This window comes from Salvelinus sp. IW2-2015, linkage group LG4q.1:29, assembly GCF_002910315.2.
Source record: "Salvelinus sp. IW2-2015 linkage group LG4q.1:29, ASM291031v2, whole genome shotgun sequence".
NCBI lineage: Eukaryota > Metazoa > Chordata > Actinopteri > Salmoniformes > Salmonidae > Salvelinus > Salvelinus sp. IW2-2015.
Genome location: NC_036842.1, coordinates 85,595,498 through 85,620,016, shown reverse-complemented (window position 1 = coordinate 85,620,016; position 24,519 = coordinate 85,595,498). Strand labels below are relative to the sequence as shown.

The 24,519-nt window shown below is 41.7% G+C and overlaps 1 protein-coding gene across 1 annotated transcript; it reads left to right on the top strand.

The window, feature by feature from the left end:
* The first annotated feature begins 8,994 nt into the window (after positions 1–8,994).
* On the top strand, positions 8,995–16,209 carry sall1b (spalt-like transcription factor 1b). The gene is made up of 3 exons (XM_023983174.2): positions 8,995–9,088; positions 11,474–14,877; positions 15,319–16,209. Exons 1-3 carry the CDS (start codon positions 9,016–9,018, stop codon positions 15,742–15,744), a joined length of 3,903 nt encoding a protein of 1,300 aa, XP_023838942.1. The 5' UTR covers positions 8,995–9,015; the 3' UTR covers positions 15,745–16,209.
* The last annotated feature ends 8,310 nt before the right edge of the window (positions 16,210–24,519 follow it).

The following is a 24,519-nucleotide window of genomic DNA, read 5'->3' as shown; positions in this document are numbered from 1 at the left end:
GAAAATGCTACGAAAGTTCTACCAACCCATTGACTGTAGTACTCGTGCTGGTAAAACATTGGACAACTGCTACCCAACAGTTGCTAATCAACTGCCCTCCCTTCGGAAAATCTAATCACGACTCCATTTTACTCTTCCCTTCCTATAGGCAGAAACTCAAACAGGAAGTACACGATTAATGTCTATTTAACGCTGGTCTGACCAATTGGAATCCATGCTTCAAGATTGTTTTGATCACGCGGCCTGGGATATGTTCTGGGTAGCCTCTGAGAATAACATTGACGAATACACAGATACAGTGACTGAGTTCATCAGGAAGTGTATAGGAGATGTTGTATCCACAATGACTATTAAAACCTACCCAAACCAGAAACCGTGGATAGATGGCAGCATTCTCGCAAAACCGAAAGCGCGAACCACCGCATTTAACCCTGACAAGGTGACTGGAAATATGGCCAAATTCAAACAATGTATTTATTCCCTCCGTAAGGATGCAATTCCACGGGTCTACAGACAATCACGGACTACAAAGGGAAAACCAGCCACGTCGCGGACACCAATGTTTTGCTTCCGGACAAGCTGTATGGTCACATACACATATTAGCAGATGATATTGCGGGTGTAGCGAAATGCTTGTGTTCCTAGCTCCAACAGTGCAGTACAGTCGTGGCCAAAAGTTTTGAGAATGACACAAATATTAATTTCCACAAAGTTTGTTGCTTCAGTGTCTTTAGATATTTTTGTCAGATGTTACTATGGAATACTGACATATAATTACAAGCATTTTATAAGTGTCAAAGGCTTTTATTGACAATTACATGAAGTTGATGCATAGAGTCAATCTTGCACTGTTGACCCTTCTTTTTTCAAGACCTCTGCAATCCGCCCTAGCATGCTGTCAATTAACTTCTGGGCCACATCCTGACTGATGGCAGTCCATTCTTGCATAATCAATGCTTGGAGTTTGTCAGAATTTGTGGGTTTTTGTTTGTCCACCRGCCTCTTGAGGATTGACCATAAATTCTCAATGGGATTAACCAGTTTGGGGGCATGAACCGCTAGTGGGACACCTACGACAACATCCAATGAAATTGCAGAGTGTGAAGTTCAAAATACAAAAATCGAAATTTTAAACATTCATGACAATACAAGTGTCATACATCATTTAAAAGCTTAACTTATTGTTTATCCAACCACGTTGTCTGATTTCAAAAAGGCTTTACGGAGAAAGCATACCATGCGATTATCTGAGGACAGCGCCCCAAACCAAAATACCTTTTCAACCAGCACAGGCGTCATAAAATCACAAATAGCGATTAAATAAATCACTTACCTTTGAAGATCTTCCTATGTTTTGCAATTCCAAGGGTCCCAGCTACACAATGAATGGTTGTTTTGTTTGATAAAGTCCTTCTTTATACCCCAAAAATTTCAGTTTAGTTGGCGCGCTTGATTCAGTAATCCACTCGTTCAACATGCATACAAACGAATCGAAAAAGTTACCAGTAAAGTTTGTCTAAACAAGTCAGACGAAGTTTCTAATTCATCCTCAGGTATTCTAATATCTAAATAAACAATAATATTTAAGATGGAGAATAGTATGTTCAACAGGGAAGATAAATAACGAAGAGCACGCACCTCATTCATGCGCCAACAAGACTACATTTCTAATGAGAGACACCTTGTAGTTTTTCCAACTATTTGCTCATTTTTCAAAAACAAGCCTGAAACCCTTTCTAAAGACTGTTGACATCTAGTGGAAGCCATAGGAACTGCAATCTGGGTCCTATCTATTTGTATATCCCATAGGCAAGCATTAAAGTGGCCTGTGACCGCAATCAAAACAATTTACCGGATGGATTTCCCTCGGGTTTTCGCCTGCCATATCAGTTCTGTTTTACTCACAGACATTATTCGAACAGTTTTAGAAACTTCAGAGTGCTTTCTATCCAATGCATATCCTAGCTTCTGGGCCTGAGTAACAGGCAGTTTACTTTGGGCACGTCAGTCAATCCGAAATTCCGGACAAAAACAGTATGCTAATGAAGTTTAACTGACTTGCCTAGTTAAACAAAGGTCAAAAAATAAAAATCCAGAGTGTCCTTTTAGTGAGTGCACTTTCCCTTTCCCTTTAGTGAGTACACACATTTTWATACTTTTTTTTGTTAAAGCAGCTGCACCGGATTCAGCTGCCCTAAGCGCCGGGGAGTCGTAGTGTTCCGATTTAGAGCCATTTAATGTGTCTGAAGGTACAAATCCGCCTTCCCTGCAGCACTGACACCAAATCAGCTGCACTATAGGCCTACCGCTGGCCAATTGGATTGCTCAGATTTGTCTGCAGTAGTGTAGCAGGCGTAAAAAAAAGTTGATACTGAGATTTCAAAACTTTTAAAACCATGACCAGAGAGAGACTGTCAAGGAATACAGCAAAGAGATGCTGTTTTTATGAGTGAGTTCATGTTTAAGTTCTTACTCAGCACTGTCAACACTTTTTATTCAACACTTCAACACTATATAAGTCAGAAAATGTGCGTTCTACCTACTTCCACTCACGCATCTACCAACACTGCAACTGTAATGAATGAGTAGAAAAGGGTATCAGGAGGCTTGGGTCTTTTTTTAATATTGAGGAACATTTCACTGTTCGTAAGAGTAACAACATGAATTTGTGCTTGAGGCAGAAATAATGTGGTGCGACTGGAGTTTCGCCATTAGCTGGAAGACTTGTCTCTTTTTGGTCAGTGTCAGTGGAAGAAAGGGAGAGTGGAGGGACGTTGAGAGTCGGACCCTCAGTCTGCTGCTCTCTCCCTCAGCTGAGACTGATCATCAGATGCAGGCACCATCAGCCCAGTAAAATAAAAAACACATTATTTAAATTTATGCCTCACAAGTAATACAACAACTGATCTATTACCAGTGTGATCATATAGCCTACCTCAACTTCTGAAATGTATTTTTTTTTAAATGGTCTGAACAACAATGCATTGACAAGGCTATTCAAGCAAAGCCAATACGCAGTGATAATGTATTGGGCCTTTAGCCTACTGCACAAACCTCATTGCTACAGTAGTGTTTTTAATAGGTTAAGGTTGCATAGGCTTAAGTTTTTTAAGTCATGTTCCAAAAAAATCAGAGCAGTAGATCTCGGCTTGCATTTTGACTCAGAAAGTGATCTTGAACCAGAAAAGGTTGGTACCCAACGGGTTAGGTTTTGTATCAGCTCCGATAGTACCAGTTATGTCCTCTGGGTGGAGACTTATTCAAAGGATTGCAGTATAGGTTTGCCTGGGTATTTTGTAGACAGCAATCAGTCAGTACCATAGGTAGCCTACTTGTATTGTTAAAATTGTTTTCTTCAGGTTTGTTTCAGGACCTCAATACGCTAAAGCAGAGTGAATATTAAACAACGAGCACAGCTATATATACATACATCCCTATACATGACCTTATACATGGACAGCACATTTGTTCTGTTTGCAAAAGAGAATACATGCACAGGGGTGTCTGGACCATTTCATTGTTTTGTAGACAATGCCATTCACTCTACCCTTCACTTGCATAGTGCATTTTTTGAATTACATCATACAAAGAAAAGTGCATATCTATTCTATATAGAGAATACAAAGACAGATATGGACATGCCATATGCATGTGTGTACTGAGCACTCCTCCATCAAGCTTTACAGCTGTCACTATGCATGGGGCAGGTAGCGTTCTCCTGGCATCTGCCAAACCCAGATTCGTCCATCGGACTGCCAGATGGTGAAGCATGATTCATCACTCTAGAGAAAGCATTTCCACTGCTCTAGAGTCCAATGGCGGTGAGCTTTGCACCACTCCAGCCGATGCTTGGCATTGCGCATGGTGATCTTAGGCTGCTCGGCCATGGAAACCCATTTCACGAAGCTCTCCACGAACAGTTCTTGTGCTGACGTTGCTTCCAGAGGCAGTTTGGAACTCGGTAGTGAGTGTTGCAACCGAGGACAGACGATTTTCAGCACTCGGCGGATTCTTCTTTACAATGATGGCCTACCAAAAGGCAAAAGGTCTCCTGCGGGGATGGGGGCTGGGATTACAAATAAAAATAAATTCAATAAAAATATAGGACAAAACACACATCACGACAAGAGAGACAACACAACACTACATAAAGAGAGACCTAAGATGACAACATAGCATGGCAGCAACACATGACAACACAGCATGGTAGCAACACAACATGACAACAACATGGTAGCAACACAACATGCCAGCAGCACAACATGGTAGCAGCACAAAATAGGGTACAAACATTGTTGGGCACAGACAACAGCACAAAGGGCAAGAAGTTAGAGACAACAATACATCACACAAAGCAGCCACAACTGTCAGTAAGAGGGTCCATGATTGAGTCTTTGAGATAAAACTGTCCAGTTTGAGTGTTTGTTGCAGCTCGTTCCAGTCGCTAGATGCAGCGAACTGAAAAGAAGAGCGACCCAGGATGTGTGTGCTTTGGGGACCTTTAACAGAATGTGACTGGCAGAACGGGTGTTGTATGTGGAGGATGAGGGCTGCAGTAGATATTTCAGATAGGGGGGAGTGAAGCCTAAGAGGGTTTTATAACATGATTCCATATGTGTTATTTCATAGTTTTGATGTCTTTACTGTTATTCTACAATGTAGAAAAGAGTAAAAATAAAGAAAACCTCTGGAATGAGTAGGTGTGGCTACCCAGACGATTTGCATTGCCACCCCCCCACCCCCCTTTTTAACGCTGCTGCTACTCCCTGTTATTATCTATGCATAGCCACTTTAATAACTCTACCTACCTGTACATAATTACCTCAATTACCTTGACTAACCAGTGCCCCCGCACATTGACTCTGTACCGGTACCCCCTGTATATAGCCTCGCTATTGTTAAAATTGGATTTGATTTGATTTGAAAATAGTAAAAATAAGAAAAATCCTTGAATGAGTAGGTGTCCAAACCTTTGACTGGTACTGTATGTACATATATTTTATTTATATATTTGCTAAATATATTTCCCCAATATATTTAAATATATTCATATTGTATTGAAATATATTATTTTTCGTATGGGCCAGGTTGTAACATCAGATCCATCTCCAGCTCAGATATGAGCCCCAGTTCCAGTCAGTGTATAAACTGTGAGACTGACACCAACCAGCATCCCTTTATGAAACGATGCAGTGTCTGTCTGTCTGTCTAATACAGCCATAAGCACATAAATCAATGCTTGTAAGGAAAACAATGGCATTTCATGAGGGTCTATTGTTTCACCAAGCAGCCCGGGGATGCTTTGGATTTAATTATTCGATTTGATGATACATTTCTRTCTGTTTGTACCAGTGACAGTATAATTCACTGTTTGTTCTGAGGCCAGTGTGTACAGTGTGCAATAAAGACAGCTGCGAGAGATGAGTCTCTCATTGTGATTGTTAGCCTGCCAGCTGAGCTACTAATGCAAGCTGCCATTTGAAATCAGCTATCAGTAATGGGCTATTACTAATAGGGTATAAGTTGTGAGCAGTGCGCAATACTCAAATGTAAACAGTTATAATAAATAACAGCTTTTTCAACTATATTTGTCCCATGTAACCTGTCAGATCTGACATAGATCTTCATCTCATCTCGAGTTAGCTGTCTGTTGAGAGATAATAAAATGATAATAAACTATTAGTTATGTCAGAGTGGGATGATTTTACATGACAGATATCAGCTTCTGCCAACTGATGGGGTTAAACCTGTGAAATCAATCAAATCTGATCTCTGGCCAGTCTCTCTGGGTGCTAAAACATTCCCTTTATTATTAACCAGAAATGTCAGACCCATTTTGAAAATGATTGGTGTTAAATTGAATACATTTTATGTTTATGAACACTATAGGCAAATTGCTAATGGATAAGGGGGCCTTCACCAGAATAAATGTGCACGTTGGTGCTTGCCATCTGTATTCATGGGAGTCTTGTATGTTAATCCAAAACAAAAATCTATCAACAATTTCTAGTGTGGGCTGTATGAAAAATGTCATGGTCAACTGTTAAGAGAAATGTCAAAGTAAATAGTGCAGTCAATGGGAAGCCATCTTGTCTCTTAGGCCTGTGGTGTATGATGAGTTATATGCGGCAAGCTGAGCGAATCTAAGGCTTTCTTGGCTAGTAAAATTTCTGACTAGTAGCACAGCTGGATGAGGAGTTTATCAATGTATAGAGACCATTTTTTATCATAGGGGAATTGGGTTAGTGTTTGTCATGTGTCTTAAAACGTGTATGGTTTGATATGGCTCTATCTCTGCATGGCAATGTGAATGGCGTGTCACTCATAAATTGTGTAAAGACATACTTTTCCCTGGCAGGGCGACAATTTACTCTGGTAGAGCACATATCTGTGGAGTGCACGTATCTGGGGCTTAGTGTTGTAAACATGGTGGGTTTTAAGACTTGACTGTCAGAGATTGACAGGATAGTATAAACTCCACCGGTCATTTAAAGGAAGCATTTGGTCTTGTTTATCTTCCTTCCTTTATTTTAATGGCATGGTTTACTATGTCACAAACTCCATGTTTACCTTTAAAACAAAACTGTAAATTTGGTGAGCATTATGCTAGGAGGAGCTACAAAATACCCTGGGTGTTTAGGTTGGGGAGATGGTTCAATTTGGTATTTTTATAAACAGGAAGACCAACTTGACCAAGGTTGTTGTGTTGTCAGCATCAATCTCCAGCTGTCAAATGACATCATCGCTATGGAAACAGAGCTCCTATGGAATATTTTTCAGAGGGATTATGTGATCATATTTTGACGATCTTTTCTCACTTTTTTCTAACTCTTTGACCCTTCTGACTGCCATCTTAGTCTTTTCAATTTTGTTTAAATAGAACTTCACAGATCTCTTTTGTGCTTCTTGTCCATTCAGATGCAGTGATATTCCAAAGAAAAGCCTGTCACAACCACATTTAACTCCCTTTCTATACCTCAAGGCCAGATTAGGTTAAATAACTAAAATTGTAATCAGCAGAGAGCAGGAAACGTTGTAACAATCCCTTGCATTGTTGCACAAGAAGCATAGGAACATGAAGCAATGACTGAGGATGAAATCAACAAGCTGGGTTTAATACATCTTTCTGTCGAGCATATACCTTGTATCACTAATCTGACATCGATGTTTTGAAACATTTGTTTTTCTCTCAGCTTTACAATAATTTTTTTCAGAGGAAAATTTGATTTTAGTTTGCTGGAGAGAAGGAACAAATTATTGAATATATATATATATGTGTGTGTTATTTTACTCCACTTAAGAAGAACTCAGACACTTTCCTTCTGACAACTTTGTGAGACAATAAGAGACTAGGGTTTGACGGCTGCACCTTTCAGAAAAAAAAGGGGGACAGAACTAGAAAGAACTAGAAACTAGAAACCTTAACTTTTGAAAAGCAATGGAACCTAAAGGATTCTGCCTGTCATAGTTGAGGCAGGGGAAATATGGGGGAAATTTACAAAAATAATAGAATATTTCAGTCATCCAGTCTTCAAAATGAATGATTGTCCCTATAAGTTTAAATGTCTATAGAAGCAGATTTCAAGGGGAATTGTAATGGTGTTCTAGGGATGTCTATAGGGAACAGTGTTGACCACCACCAAGGAATTCCACTTAAAACTTTTACCTCAGTATTCAGCACTTAGGCCAGAAATGCATCCTTACATAAAAGCATAATGACTCAAGACATTGTTGTCTGATGTTTCTAATGTTGATTCATACACTGGCTCAAAGTTGTACCTGGGACATACAAAGGTAGCCTGCACAGTGTTGGTCACAGGAAGGTAGCTAAGGTGGGCAAGAAAATGTTTTTTTGTTTGTTTACACAACTCACTGTGCTGTAACCGTTTGGCCCCTGAGTCTGTTGCTAAGGCCCTGGGGCCTGGGATGTTTGTGTGCTATCAGGCCCCTTCATACCTAATGACGGCAGGTGGGTGAGTCATAGGATGAGGCAAGGAGCACCTGGCACGCTCCCTGTCAGCCCCTACCTGTGAAAAAGGCAGACCAGACAGATATGTATTTGTGTATTTGAGCTGTGAAATGAATCAGCCATGACTCAAAGGATCCAGTGGACAGTAATTGTCATGTTCATAGAGCTTCAAAGGGGGAGGTGAATTCCAAACCTCTAGGGTAGTTGGTTGACTGCCTCAGGTCATCCATGTTTTTGTTCATGAGAACACTGAAAAAAGGTGCCAGTTAATGATACTGTATGGGAATAGTAGGCTACACAAAAAAAATGGAAACAGACTTATAATTTTAACATGAATGAGTTACCAATGAGTGTGATAATCATTGAAACTGTTTCAGCCAATTGATTGCACACACTCACAGACTTAGATGTGTGACATTGCACCAGCAGATAGCCTACACACAATCCCACACTGATCGGTACAAACACTCATACTCACTCTCTTCCTCCACCCTTTCAGTTTTGATACAATAGCTTGGTAACCAATAGCATTGCTGGCCAGCATTGATGACTTCAAATCATGCTGGATACTAGAAACAGACTACAATATCAAACACTTAACAGTGAACACAATAACTTATTTTAAAGTACTTCTTATGAGCACTTCGCGTTTTCAGTGATTTAATAGAATGTAAGATATACATTTCAGTATTATCAACAGCATTTCAATAAAACGGTGACGTTTGTTACATTTCAAAATTAGTTTATTAACTTTTTCCAAGGATTGGACAGTTGGAATATGGACACTACCCACAGCGGATTGCCTTGACATAAACTGTAAATGTGCGCGCGTCGTCAACTCTGCGCGCGCTGTCAAGTGCCGTCTCCTCCACGAAAGAGAAAACAGTGGTGCGCGCTCTGTCAGCTGGCAATAACTACTACAGAGTTCATTGAACACAACAAACTGTATGAATGCATTCAGCTTCCATAACTCTGAACTTCCGAAGCATATTTCTTTTGACATGTTCTCTTCTGTCTGAATTGATGTGTGGAACTGGGACATCATCATGTCGCGCAGGAAACAAGCAAAGCCTCAACATGTACAGTCGGATCATAATTTGGCTTTATCGGAACGCATTGGTAAGTTTTGGACGAAACTGTAGGCTAAATGATTAATAGGGGACATATGATGCAATTGAAAATGATATGAAGATCATTTAATAGTTGTGTGCAATTCTGTAATAGGTTTAGGGCAATTTTAGGCTTACAGAAGTTGAAAATGATAACTTTTTTCATTGTGTGATGATTGACAATGGAGGCTTCATTTTTTTATAATGTCAAATATTATTGTTAGGCTAATTGTCCATAGCCTACATTTTGTTACAAATAGTGTCTCAAAAACAGTCATCACAATTCAATTTTCATGTCAGACATGAAATCTGTGTGTCTGCCCCTTTCAATTGAACAGAAATTATGTAGTCATAAATTATGAGTTAACATTTTCTACTATTCCTGGCTAAATAAGTAATACATATTTTTTATAGTCAATAATTCATTTCATTTAACGTATTAGTTTATTTGGAAATTGATGAATTTATTAATTCTTTACTTAACCAGGCAAGTTCAGGGGAAAAACAACAGATTTTTACCTTGTGAGCTCGGGGTTTCGACGTTCTATCCACTAGGCTACCTGCTGCCCCACTACCTGCTGCTAAAAAGGGTGGGTAATGTGGCTGCTAAACTACAGGACCAACAAATTATTTTTGATCACTGTCTTTGTGATACTCTTAACTGCAATACTATTCATTGGTGGAAAAAGTACCCAATTGTCATACTTGAGTAAAAGTAAAGATACCTTAATAGAAAATGACTCAAGTAAAAGTGAAAGTCACCCAGTAAAATCCTACTTGAGTCTAAAAGTATTTGGTTTAAATATACTTAAGTATCAAAAGTAAATGTAATTTGTCAAATATACAGTACCAGTCAAAAGTTTGGACACACCTACTCATTCCAGGGTTTTTCTTTATTTTTTACAATGTAGAATAATAGTGAAGACATCAAAACTATGAAATAACACATATGGAATCATGTAGTAAGCAAAAAAGTGTTGAACAAATCAAAATATATTTTATATTTGAGATTCTTTAAAGTAGCCACCATTTGCCTTGATGACAGCTTTGCACACTTCTTGGCATTCTCTCAACCAGCTTCATGAGGTAGTCACCTGGAATGCATTTCAATTAACAGGTGTGTCTTGTTAAAAGTTAATTTGTGGAATTTCTTTCCTTCTTAATGCGTTTGAGCCAATCAGTTGTGTTGTGACAAGGTCGGGGTGGTATACAGAAGATAGTCCTATTTGGCAAGAACAGCTCAAATAATCGAAGAGAAACGACAGTCCATCATTACTTTAAGATATGAAGGTCAGTCAATGCGGAAAATTTCAAGAACTTTGAACGCTTCTTCAAGTGCAGTCGCAAAACCGTCAAGGTCTATGATGAAACTGGTTCTCATGAGGACCGCCAAAGGAAAGGAAGACCCAGAGTTACCTCTGCTGCAGAGGATAAGTTAATTTGAGTTACCAGCCCAAATAAATGCTTCACAGAGTTCAAGTAACAGACACATCTCAACATCAACTGTTCAAAGGAGACTGCGTGAATCAGGCCTTCATGGTCAAATTGATGCAAAGAAACCACTACTAAAGGACACCAATAATAAGAAGAGACTTGCTTGGGCCAAGAAACACGAGCAATGGACATTAGACCGGCGGAAATCCGTCCTTTGGTCGGATGAGTCCAAATTTGAGATTTTTGGTTCCAACCACCGTGTCTTTGTGAGACGCAGAGTAGGTGAACGGATGATCTCTGAATGTGTGGTTCCCACCATGAAGCATGGAGGAGGAGTGATGGTGTGGAGGTGCTTTGCTGGTGACACTGTCTGGGATTTATTTAGAATTCAAGGCACACTTAACCAGCATGGCTACCACAGCATTCTGCAGCGATACACCATCCCATCTGGTTTGTGCTTAGTGGGACTATCATTTGATTTTCAACAGGACAATGACCCAACACACCTCCAGGCTGTGTAAGGGCTATTTGACCAAGAAGGAGAGTGATGGAGTGCTGCATCAGATGACCTGGCCTCCACAATCACCCGACCTCAACCCAATTGAGATGGTTTGGGATGAGTTGGACCACAGAGTGAAGGAAAAGCAGCCAACAAGTGAACAGCATATGTGGGAACTCCTTCAAGACTGTTGGAAAAGCATTCCTCATGAAGAATGCCAAAAGTGTGTGAAGCTGTCATCAAGGCAAAGGGTGGCAACTTTAAAACATGTGTTTAACACTTTTAGGTTACTGCATGACTCCGTATGTGTTATTTCATAGTTTTGATGTCTTCACTATTATTCTACAATGTAGAAAATAGTAAAAATAAAGAAAAACCCTTGAATGAGTAGGTGTGTCCAAATGTTTTACTGGTACTGTATAAATAAATAAATAACCTTTGCCTCCTTTTTGTCTGTTTCAGGGGATACACACGACAGTTTAGCGACTCCCCCCATTTTGGTCTCTTGTACTCATGTCTGCAGCAGATGCTGTGCTGAGTTTGTTGAACTATCAGATCTGGAACTACATGTCAGGGATTGCTCTCCCAATCAGTTAGTCCTGATCGTCAATGGTAATGAAGATCCAGTGTCGTCTGCTGAAATGTTCCATCTAGCCTTGTCGCCTCGTAAAGCAGTGGAACCAGGCGAAACAGTCAACAACTCTGAAATGGAAGAGTGCGGTGATCTGTCGGAGGAGAAGTCAGAAGTGAAGGAAGAATCCATGAATGTTTCCAGAACTAAGAATAGCCATTGCCGGCTAGATAGCCCCAGTAGCATCAGTAGCAGCCGGAAAAGCAGTACTGACAGCATGACTGACATTGTTTCATGTACCTCAGTTCTCCCAATTTCACTACCTCAACCTGGCAGCGATCTGTTGGAACATCAGGGGACATTCTCCTGGTTCAACAGCAATGTCATCTTTGAAAACCTAGAGAGCACTAAAGTGGCAGTGGCCCAGTTTCCCCAGCAGAGCCGATCGGACACCGGCAGCAGTGGCAGCAGTAAGATGGCTGTCTCATCTCTGATGGAACAACTCCTGGCCTTGCAGCTGCATCAGATCCAACAGCTGCAGCTGATTGATCAGATTCGTCACCAGGTCTTACTATTTGCTTCCCAGAGGTCTGAGGTATCAGAGACACTGACACAAACACGCATCAGCTGCCCTCAGGTTAGTCTAGCATCAACGCAGGCCAGTCAGTTGACAACCCTCAGTTCCCAACTCTCCCAGCAGCTAGCTGCAGCTGCTGGGTTAGCCCAGAGTCTCGCCAGCCAGTCTYCCAGCATCGGACACTTTAAACGATTAACAGCAAATGTACAATTACCACAGAGCCCCTTTGGAAGGAGTATTGTGCACTCTAGCACTGAACCCTTACAAAGTATATGTAAACACATAGCTTCAGCAGTTAGCAAGCCCCACTCTAGAAAGAAGTACACTCCTGCTAGCGGTCTGTACCCTCAACTACATTTTTCAGCCCAAACCATAAGGAACTCACCGGCACTTGGCACAGGTATCTCGCTTAACCGATCAAATACACCACGTCTACCTCAGCCACCACCCAGCAATCAAACACTCTCTAGCGCTGGACCAAGCATTGGCACAATTGTGCAGGACCTGAATGCCTTAAAGGCGCTAGCCGAACAAAGGAAAGGAAAACCACCCAATGTGACTTCTTTCGAACCCAAAAGCTCTTCCAAAGAGGCTTTCTTTAAACATAAATGCAGGTTTTGCTCTAAGGTTTTTGGGAGTGACAGTGCCTTACAGATCCATTTGCGATCCCACACTGGGGAGAGGCCATACAAGTGCAACATCTGCGGGAATCGTTTCTCCACCCGTGGGAACTTGAAGGTACACTTCCAGCGGCACAAAGAGAGGTTCCCCCATATCCAAATGAACCCTTACCCTGTTCCAGAACACCTGGACAACATCCCAACCAGCACAGGAATCCCTTATGGCATGTCTATGCCACCAGAAAAAACAGTTACATGCTGGCAAGATAGTAAACCATCCCTAGCCACCTTGACTACTTCTGTAGGCCTGTTGCTCCAAACTGGATCACCCAACTTACCCTTTCTCATCAAGAAAGAGGAGCAGCCTGTTTCAATAACTGCATATTCCAGTCCAGTTGTACGTGATTCATCTAGTGCAGTAAAGTCTACCAAGAGCGTAGACTTGATAGAGGCTGGAAAAGTCCCAACGTTCCCCACCATGAATCTGAAAACAGACAACGTTATACCTCCCTTGACCTTTAGCTCGAAGATGAGCTCCACAACAGAAAGATCAGCTGACTATGTATCTGCCAATGTCACTTCCATCAGCACAAATCCCATCAAGTTGGAGCAGTTCAAGACCAAACATCCCTTCAGAGGAGGAGTCCTTGATCCCATGCAGACATCAGAGACCTTGAAACTCCAGCAGCTGGTTGAGAACATTGACAAGAAGGTGACAGACCCCAATGAGTGCGTCATTTGCAACCGCATACTCAGTTGTCAGAGCGCCCTCAAGATGCACTACATCACCCACACAGGAGAGCGGCCCTTCAGATGTAAAGTGTGCGGACGGGCGTTCTCCACCAAAGGGAACCTGAAGACGCACCATGCGGTTCATCGCACCACACCGCCACTGAGGGTCCACCACTCCTGCCCTATCTGCCATAGGAAGTTCACTAACGCTGTTGTCCTTCAGCAGCACATCCGCATGCATATGGGTTGCCAGATTCCCAACACCCCTCTCTCTGAACAGAACTACCCAATGTCAATGGAGTCTGATGGAGGTTCAATAGATGAGAGGAAATTAGAAGAGTTGGAGAACCCTTCTGATGATATAGACTTCAATGACAGTGGGATCGCAGYCATGTCTAGGTTTAATAACTCCTCGTCCGGCAGCATATCTTCCTCTCCATCTGATAGTACAGAAGCAGGCTCCTCTGATGCCGAAAGGACAACTAACTATCATAGGCCAGTGGAGGAGAAGCAGGTCAACTGGCTTAAGTCAAAGGGAATGGCTAAAGAGGATCAGAAGGTCTATGACTCGTCATCTCTTGGAGGTGACCGAAGTGGTAGGAGCCTTGCTGTTTCTGAGAATACCGTTGACAAGCAGTCTCTTTCCCAAAGCAAGAGTGTTCCAGTATGTTCTAGCCACACAAGCTTTGAGGAAATGTACCAGAAAGCTTTATCCCAGGCACATATCACTGGCACTGGTCCACTGGTGTCCCTTGACCACCTAAAATCTTTAAACCCACTGAAGGATCCTACTAACATGGTCTACACTTTCCGTGAACAACTAGGCATATTCAAGAACACTGAATGTGATATTTGTGGTAAGACCTTTGCCTGCCAAAGTGCCTTGGACATCCATTATCGAAGCCATACCAGGGAGAGACCATTTATTTGTACAGTGTGCAACAGAAGGTTTTCCACCAAGGGGAACCTCAAGCAGCACATGCTAACACATCAGATGAGGGACCTGCCATCCCAGTTGTTTGAGCCCACCACTCCCAGCCTTGCCTCCAGCCCCAACAACTCTGTACATCCTCTGAGCTCCCAAATGATCAAGACAGAAGTGAACAGTTTCCTGGGTAGTGCCCGCTATGGGGTACCAAGGGATCTTCTAGGCAGTTTGAGTTTGAGGACGTCCTCTGCCTCTTCCTCCCCAGCGCTTGCCACCCCGCCACCTCGACGGACTCCCAAGCAGCATTACTGCCACACTTGTGGGAAAACCTTCTCTTCTTCTAGTGCCCTGCAAATCCACGAGAGGACTCACACTGGGGAGAAGCCATTTGCCTGCACTGTCTGTGGTCGGGCATTCACCACCAAAGGGAATCTGAAGGTACATTCCACTTTTACACTTATGAAATAGGGTTTAGAGAGATTGTCAAGAAACAAAATGTGAAAACTGTGAAAGAGATGGACACTTGATATAAAATCATGCAAAGTTCAGCTTTTTTTTTCTTCATTAATTCGGTATATATAATTTAGAAAACCCAGAACGGAAATCTTGCGCCAGTTACTCGATTCAAGTCTATGGGCCAAATGTCCCCTCCCGTTCCAAATTTCAAAAGATGCTCACACCTGCTAAATCTTAATCTTAATCTTCCAACTAATCAGTGGCGAAAAGAAAGTTCACCGGAACAACTGTTGCTTGTTAGTCTTCTGACAGATGTTACGATACCATTTATGTTACGTACTCTGTCCACGAGAAATGTAGTATATCGAACCATTTGTCTTCATAAAAGGAGTGTGACTCACCATTGCTCTCTTCCCCATGTAGGTCCATATGGGAACTCACATGTGGTGTAGCACCCCCACCAGGCGAGGACGCAGACTGTCTGTGGACGGACCATTGACGTTTATGGGAACTCATCCTGTGAAGCTACCAGAGCCTCCCCAGAGGCCAGACATTAGGTCCAGCAATGGAGACTCCTTTTTTATCTGGAACCACTGTACAGACTCCTTCTCCAAGAACTTGGCCATGAGGACCAATGATATCTCAGTCGGAGGTGGGCCTTACCTCTCTGGACCAATGGGGCATGGGGCCAGCTCACCCATAGGGGGCGTAAATGTTGGTCGGGACAAATTTCACCATACAGAACACAATGCTGCTCTTGCGCTGCCTGGTAAAGATGATACCAAAAGAGCGACTCACTTCTGTTTCACTCGTTTGATAGATGAGAGGAAGGAAATGATTACAAATTAAAGAGACTGAATATTATCTTAGGAGGAAATGAACTGCGATGTTGGAATAAACAGAGTTTTTAGGAGTTTGTATATAAATGATAATAACCTTATTTGGAGTCAAGTGGCTAGGAAAGTCTCCTTGCTTTTCAGTGTGCTTATTAGAGTTGGACTATTTTTATTACCTATTCACATGGGTAGAGTAGCATACTGGTTGTGTACAGATGTAGGGTCTTAATTTGAGCCAGTTTGCTTCCTGCAGCGACAGGAAATTTGAATTATTATGTGGATCATAATTAATGGACATTTTTTGTAGGGGTTGATAGGGCAAAAACGTTCAAATAGCTCTTCGTTAACTGTTGCTTGGTGTTATCAACAATCATCAGCACCGGCCTGTACCCTACCTGGCCTAAGCTCTCTCCTGGCCCCTTACACTAAGTCTGCATTTGTCCTGCTAGGTGACCTAAACTGGGACATGCTTAAACAACCTGACCAAGTCCTCAAGTAATGGGACTCCCTACATCTTTCTCAGTTTATTACTAATCCCACAAGGTATGACTCCAAACACCCAGAAAAGGCTACTCTCCTTGATGTTATCCTCACAAATAATCTTGATAGGTATCAAGATGGTGTTTTCTGTAATGACCTTAGTGGTCACTGTTTTACAGCCTGTATTTGTAATGACTGCTCAGTGAAACGACCTGTCCTAATTTGTCATAGACGCTTGCTAAAAAACTTCCATCATGACCTGTCCTGGTACAGAATCAGCTTGATCCTCTCTATCGAAGACGATTGGACCTTCTTTTTTGATATTTTCAGTGATATTGTTAACAAACACGTCACTATACAGAAAATGAGAATTAAAAACAGGTTCAGCCCCTGGTTCGACCTTGATCTTGCAGAGTTACTTCACCTCAAGGCTTGGCACACGCATACTCAGGCTGACTGGCTCTCTTTCAGGCAAATGAGAAATAAGTGCACTCAGGCCTTCGGGAAACCAAAGTTAGTTACTTTAAGCAGCAGTTCTCTCTCTGTGGGTCTAACATCAAGAAGTTCTGGAAAACGGTTAAAGACCTGGAGAATAAACCTTCCTCCTTACAGCTGTCCATGTCCCTTAAAGTTGATGTGGTTGTTACTGACAAGAAGCACATTGTTGAGCTTTTTAATCACCACTTCATTAAGTCAGGATTCCTATTTGACTCAGCCATGCCTCCTTGCCCGTCCAACATTTACTAATCTCCCAACCCTTCTAATGCTACTAGCCCCGATGCTCCTCCCTCTTTTCCCCCTGCCCCGCTACAAAGCTTCTGCCTGCAGGCGGTCTGCTAAAGGAGCTCCTTAAACTTGACCCCCAAAAAACATCTGGGTCAGATGGTTTAGACCCTTTCTTCTTTAAGGTTGCTGCCCCTATAATCGCCAAGCCTATCTCTGACCTTTTTAACCTGCCTCTCCTCTCTGGGGAGGTTCCCATTGCTTGGAAGGCAGCCACGGTTCGTCCTTTATTTAAAGGGMGAGATCAAGCTGATCCTAACTGTTATAGGCCTATTTCTATTTTGCCCCGTTTATCAAAAGTGTTGGAAAAACATGGCAATAATCAACTGACTGGCTTTCTTGATGTCTATAGTCTTCTCTCTGGTATACAATCTGGTTTCCGCTCAGGTTATGGATGTGTCACTGCAACCTTAAATATCTTCAATGATGTCAGCATTGCCCTTGATTCTAAGCAATGTTGTGCTGCTATTGACTTGGCCAAAGCTTTTGATACGGTAGACCATTCCATTCTTGTGGGCCGGCTAAGGAGTATTGGTGTCTCTGAGGGGTCTTTAGCCTGGTTTGCTAACTACCTCTCTCAAAGAATGCAGTGTATAAAGTCATAACATCTGCTGTCTCAGCCACTGCCTGTCACCAAGGGTGTACACCAAGGCTCGTTCCTAGGCCCCACGCTCTTCTCAATTTACATCAACAACATAGCTCAGGCAGTAGGAAGATCTCTCATCCATTTATATGCAGATGATACAGTATTATACTCAGCTGGCCCCTCCCCGTATTTTGTGTTAAGCGCTTCACAACAAAGCTTTCTTAGTGTCKAACAAGCTTTCTCTACCCTTAACCTTGTTCTGAACACRGCCAAAACAAAGGTCATGTGGTTTGGTAAGAAGAATGCCCCTCTCCCCACAGGTGTGATTACTACCCCTGAGGGTTTAGAGCTTGAGGTAGTCACCTCATACAAGTACTTGGGAGTATGGCTAGATAGTACATTGTCCTTCTCTCAGCACATATCAAAGCTGCAGGCTAAAGTTAAATCTAGACTTGGTTTCCTCTATCGTAATCTCTCCTCTTTCACCCCAGCTGCCAAACTAACCCTGATTCAGATGACCATCCTCCCATGCTAGATTACAGAGACGTAATTTATAGATTGGCAGGTAAGGGAGCTCTGGAGCTCTGGAGCTGCTAGATGTTCTTTACCATTCGGCCATCAAATTTGCCACCAATGCTCCTTATAGGACACACCACTGCACTCTATACTCTTCTGTAAACTGGTCATCTCTGTATACCCTTCGCAAGACCCACTGGTTGATGCTTATTTATAAAACCCTCTTAGGCCTCACTCCCCCCTATCTGAGACATCTACTGCAGCCCTCATCCTCCATATACAACACCCYTTCTGCCAGTCACATACTGTTAAAGGTCCCCAAAGCACACACATCCCTGGGTCGCTCGTCTTTTCAGTTCACTGCAGCTAGCGACTGGAACAAGCTGCAACAAACACTCAAACTGGACAGTTTTATCTCAATCTTTTCATTRAAAGACTCAATCATGGACACTCTTACTGACAGTTGTGGCTGCTTTGCGTGATGTATTGTTGTCTCTATGTTTGTAAACTGTGCTGCTGCCATGTTGTGTTGCTGCCATGTTGTTGTCATGTTGTGTTGCTGCCTTGCTATGTTGTTGTCTTAGGTCTCTCTTTATGTAGTGATTTTGATTTWGATTTTTAATCCCAGCCCCCATCCCCACAGGAGGCCTTTTGACTTTCGGTAGGCCGTCAGTGTAGATAAGAATTTGTTCTTAACTGACTTGCCTAGTTAAATAAAGGTTAAATAAATTAAATAAAACATTTTTTWAAAGTCTGACATTTTAAAGTGGAAATTACAAACTTTAGAAGCGTTTTAAAACCTTGAATACACTACAAGTTTGCGTTTCCTGCTGATCAGGAAAATTCTCAGCAACAAAAGAGTGATCAAATMAAAATCCTATAATCTGCATTTATGTTTTTTTTTAATCGTTGAGGTGTTGATGTTATTGAAGAGGAATTCAACTTGTAACATACAGTATCTTGTCATATCTTTGTAAAATACATGGATAGATCATTTATTTGTGTCAATATCACTGTTCTATTGTAATTTGTGTTAGTTTGATATTTCTCAAAACAACAACATATGAATYGTATGTAATAACGATGTTCAATACAAAATAAGGAGGCAACATATATTGTACATGTAGATCAACTGTAAACTGTTACTTAAGGTGAGGTACTAGAAGCACAAGCATTTCGCTACACTCGCATTAACATCTGCTAACCATGTGTATGTGACTAATAAATTTGATTTGATTTGATTTGAGGTAATATTTTGTAAATCACTTTGCCATTGGTTTTCAGAAAATGAGTGGCCATTATAGAACAATATTATTTCACAACTTCTGTACCTCAGTGGTTGTAGAATCCTATTCTATGATATGCTGTGGACACTTATCTCGTTTCCCCTGTTCAGTAACAATTGATATACAGGTTAACTGCACCTCAAAATACAATTTAAAGATTGAGATGGGATATAGCTTTGAATTATTGTCCTTCTAGATGCCCCTTCTAGATGCCCCTGTTTCTGTCCTGAGGTGTATGGTCACCACATTCAGCATTAAGGTGTGTGTGTGTGTGTGCTTGCACACCCGCATCTGATGCCCTCTGCTGAAGATACTCTGTGTTCATTTGATATGACATATCACTTTCCAGGTAACAGCTAATGCAGACATGTTGCCCTAAAGCAGATGAATTTTCAAAGTGACTTGTTGTCTTTCCTGTTGTGTACTATACCGTGTCACTGTTAAATTGGAGACAATGCGATGTCAGTCACTCGGGATSACCTCAGGATATTATGTGTGGTTATCTTGACACCTGGACTCAACATTGTCTTGCTATCATATTGTKAATTTGTCAGTGTTTAAACGAAGACCAATGACCGTATTTTGGCTTTGGTTTTTCAAACATTGCTGCAAGTTTAATTTCACATTTTCAATAAATTCTGAAACGTTTTCTGTTTGAATATTTTCATGTTGATACAATAACTCACCAAATGAAGATTTGAGCCAGGACTGTTGTCTCCTGTTCTACACTAGGGAGTAAACCTGATATAAAATGCACCACCAGTCTGACTTCCCGCTGGTTGTGAAACACTACCCCATTGAGTCATCTATGCAGCCTGTATGGCTGTAGCAGGATCCCAGTGAAAAGCTTAACGAAATGCACAACACCTCTGACTAATAATGGCCACTAATATGTCCATTGACAGTAACCACATTCATCCCACATATCAAATCTCCTGTGAAAGAGACATGGTCCCTGTGCCACTGTCACAACCTATTGCACATATGTCACAGTCCCACTGACCAGCTGACAGGGCTGAAACCTTAAACCAGCCCTCTGTCATTAGCATTAGAACATGAGTAATCAACTGGAATGAACCATCGCAGAGCCCTAAACAAAGGCCAGTTGGTCTGAAGCTTTTCAAAGATATATATCTGATAGAGACAGAGATGAATCAGTCACACGCATGCGGACACACACACACACACACGCACGCACGCACACGCACACGCACCCAATACAATTTGTTAAAGTGTGTTATCACTTGAGATATAACTAATTTAAATCATAAGCCATGTTAAATTTGGAGAATTTTGATGTTCTCTTTCTGAGAAATTAGATACTGGCAAGCGGAAAAGTTTTCAACAATATGTATTGATTGTCAGACTGAGTTTGCCCRTGACTTGCCAATAAATAACAGATAAAGTCAAAACAGTTGGTTAACTAGTTCACATTTGATAATCTTTTGAATGTGAGTCTGCCACCGCAGAAAATATCTCTGGTGATATCAATCTTACAAATTAATGGTTTGTGTGGGTGTGAGTGAGTGTATGTGCTTCACAGTGGAATAACGTCCTTGGTGTTGACTCGTTCCACAATAGAACCATAGAATACTCTGGACTGGAGTGTCAGAATACATTCCAAAATGATTATACCTCTGTCCAGGTTTCCAGTGTATTTTTTAAAATATCTTCAGTGTTTTTCAGAATACATTGAAGAGGAACAGACAGAGGAGTAAGGCAGGTGGGGGTTTCAGAAGCGGCACACTCATCGCAGGCAAACAAACGTGCCTGTCTAATCATTGCATATTTCACTTCAAAACTGCAGAGGTCAGCGTGCTGTTTGCAAGATGGCATTTCCTTTGTAAGCATTTGAACAGTGATCCTCACACTTTTGTTACAGTGACAATGGAAATATTCAATAACAGAAGACCTGCCAAATCTCCGGCAGGGTGAAAATCTAACCCCCCCCCTCCCCGAACCAGAGCGTTGTCAACATTGTTCTTATGCTTTTGTGTCTATCTGACGTGCCTATTGCACAGATAATTTCTGATCATAAACTTGCATGGGTCAACTGTTTCATGGTGACCCGCCGGCCGGGCCGGGACTGTTTATGCCTGTGTTTCTAGAGCGAGGTTGGCAGCAGGCAGCTTTAGCCTGGTCCATATTTGTCAACCTTCTGATAGCTCAACGCTCATAGCTGGCTTAGTTCCGTCGCATAGTGCTGTATAGCCTCTCAATTGGAACATGACAAGAATTGTGTTATTATCTGAATAGAGTTATAGGCACCACTTCAAATTAACTGCAACTCGTGAATGTAATCTTTACAGGCATTAAGGGTCTATGAAGGTTTATTGTGGCATTAAGCCTTAAAAGTATTACTTTGTTGAAAGTATGACTAGAAGGGTGATTCCATACTAATAATAATCAGTTATTTAAAATGACTTGGTGGGCTACTTTTTTGTAAATGTTTTCTGTTAGCTGCAATTTGCATTTTTCTACAAATAACCTCATGTATGAAATCTTTAATAAATGAAGCTGTTCTTCCATCCAGACATTTCTCTTCTCGTCCATTAGTAAAGGCTGGGGCCTCATAACTGACACTTAACGTTAACATAATCTTTCAAGTCTGCTTGATTTTATACAGGTATGTATTTGTCAGTCACTGCCTGAATCCATAAAACCGCATTGTGTGGATTTAGTTAGTTAACAGTGACAAATAGCATTGTGTTGATGCGTCTGTCATCAGTCATACTGTATGATCACTTCTTCTTCCATTATCAATGAATCKCGCCATTGCCCTCATCATAGGATAACAGCCCCTGTCTGTGATATTAGTAGATATGGATTTAGTGGTGTGTCAGTAATACTATTGTTTGTGTCCTCACTCCTCTCACTGCTGTAAGCTGCCCTCTCCTTTTACAAGCTTACTGTTTATCATACCTGTATTAAATCAATCAATATCTCATCTCTCAATGTTGCATTGAGGCATATGCCAAAAACAGAGAGCCAACATCCAATATACCTTTCTTATTCAGTATGTCCTATACAGTGGTGTAAGCTCTACTTTGAGTGACATTGTATCAGGTGTAGCGGTGTATAAGTTATCCTTCCCTCAGGGTTGGCTAGTTCTCTGTCTATCCTAATATCACTCAGCAACTGTCATCTTAACCTCATATCCTCACTAAACACCTGATCTCCACTTTGTCACACACAGCGGCCCCCTGCTTATATGTTTTAATACATTATTAGCCTGTGGCTAGGAGAGTCTGCACCTGGGCTGCATTCCTCTAGGGCTACTGGACTGCGTTTGTTTTCTAGTAATCTTGTATCTTTTCGACCCAGTTGATGTACAAAAGACATGACAGTATTTCATTCTGACCAGCAGGCCTCTGACCTCCAATACATGGGATGTGTCCAAAATTGCACTCTATTCCCTATATAGTGCATTACTTGGAGTTTTAGAAAAAATGTTCAAGTTGATGATTGGCAGGGACAGATAGCCCTTTAAAAATCCAGCTGAGAGAGATGGGTAACCCTAAAAACAACCGTTGGATGTGCCCCAAATGGCACCCTAGTCCCTGTATAGTGCACCACATTTGACCAGAGCCCTATGAAGTACGCTACACAGGGAATCAAGTACCCTTTGGGACATAGACCTAGTGTGGTGTTTCATTCAGTGAGAGAGCTGTGTGCTTTCTGAATAGTAATAGCTGGGTGCTGCTGTGATGTCTGTCACAGAGGAGAGACGGGGGATTTGAGCAGGGTGGTGGGGGTGAGGGTGGACATGGAAGGAGATAGTGAGAGAGGTGAAACATTGCCGTTCACAAGGTTTTGATCCACCCAAGAGGAGCAAGAGAGAGATCACCTGCGCTTCACTGAGATTAGTAGYGGGAGAACGGGGAAGGAGGGGATAGAGAAGGAGAGAGAGAGAGATACAGCATATACCCCCCATTCACTTCCTATTCTGCTCTTTAACTTGACACACCATAGAGGAAACTGTCATTGTAAATAACAGCATTACCCATGCATTGTGAATAATGCCTGTATAATAATAATAAAAACCTGATAGGGTATAGCCTACTGGATTCATCTGAAAATCTTAGTAAGAATCCTGTGTTGTCCAAGCAAGTGGTTAATACCAGTTCAGTTAAGGTGAATGACAAACACATGCATCTCCTACTATCTGCAGCTACACCTTTTATCAGTAACCTATAATATAAATATGCAAATCTACTGCTCAGTCATTACAATCTTCACTAGAGGCTATTCACCTCCTAATATATTTAATTTGCATTGGTAGAGGGACCATGCATCATTGCGTAACACTTTTGAAACCAAATTTAAATAAATTGTGAGACTGAGGCCTGAATTGGCCCAAAGCTGGCAGGCTGATGTACACACAGCAAGGCTATGGACTTAAAACTCTGATGTACATATTCACCCCTATAGTGGGGACGAACGTCAGATGATAATTCTGCTTTGGCATCAAAATTCATTATTAAGGAGCAAGAGCTGCCATTATCAAATCAAATCTTATTGGTCACATGCACATGGTTAGCAGATGTTATTGCGAGTGTAGCCAAATGCTTGTGCTTCTAGTTCCGACAGTGCAGCAATATCTAAGATGTAATCTAACAATTCCACAACATCTACCTAGTACACACAAATCTAGTGAAGGAATGGAATAAGAATATATAAATATAAATATATGGATGAGCAATGACAGAGCAGCATTGGCAAGATGCAATAGATGGTATAAAACACAGTATATACATWTYAGATGAGTAATGCAAGATATATAAACATTATTAAGTGACGAGTGATCCATTTATTAAAGTGGCCAATGATTTCAAGTCTGTATGTTAGCAGCAGCCTCTCTGTGTTAGCAATGGCTGTTTAACAGTCTGATGGCCTTAAGATAGAAGCTGTTTTTCAGTCTCTCGGTCCCAGCTTTGATGCWCCTGTACAGACCTCGCCTTCTGGATGGTAGCGAGGTGAACAGGCAGTGGCTCGGGTGGTTGTTGTCCTTGATGATCTTTTTGGCCTTCCTGTGACATCGGGTGCTGTAGGTGTCCTGGAGGGCAGGTAGTTTGCCCCGGTGATGCGTTGTGCAGACCGCACCACCCTCTGGAGAACCCTGCGGTTGTGGGCGGTG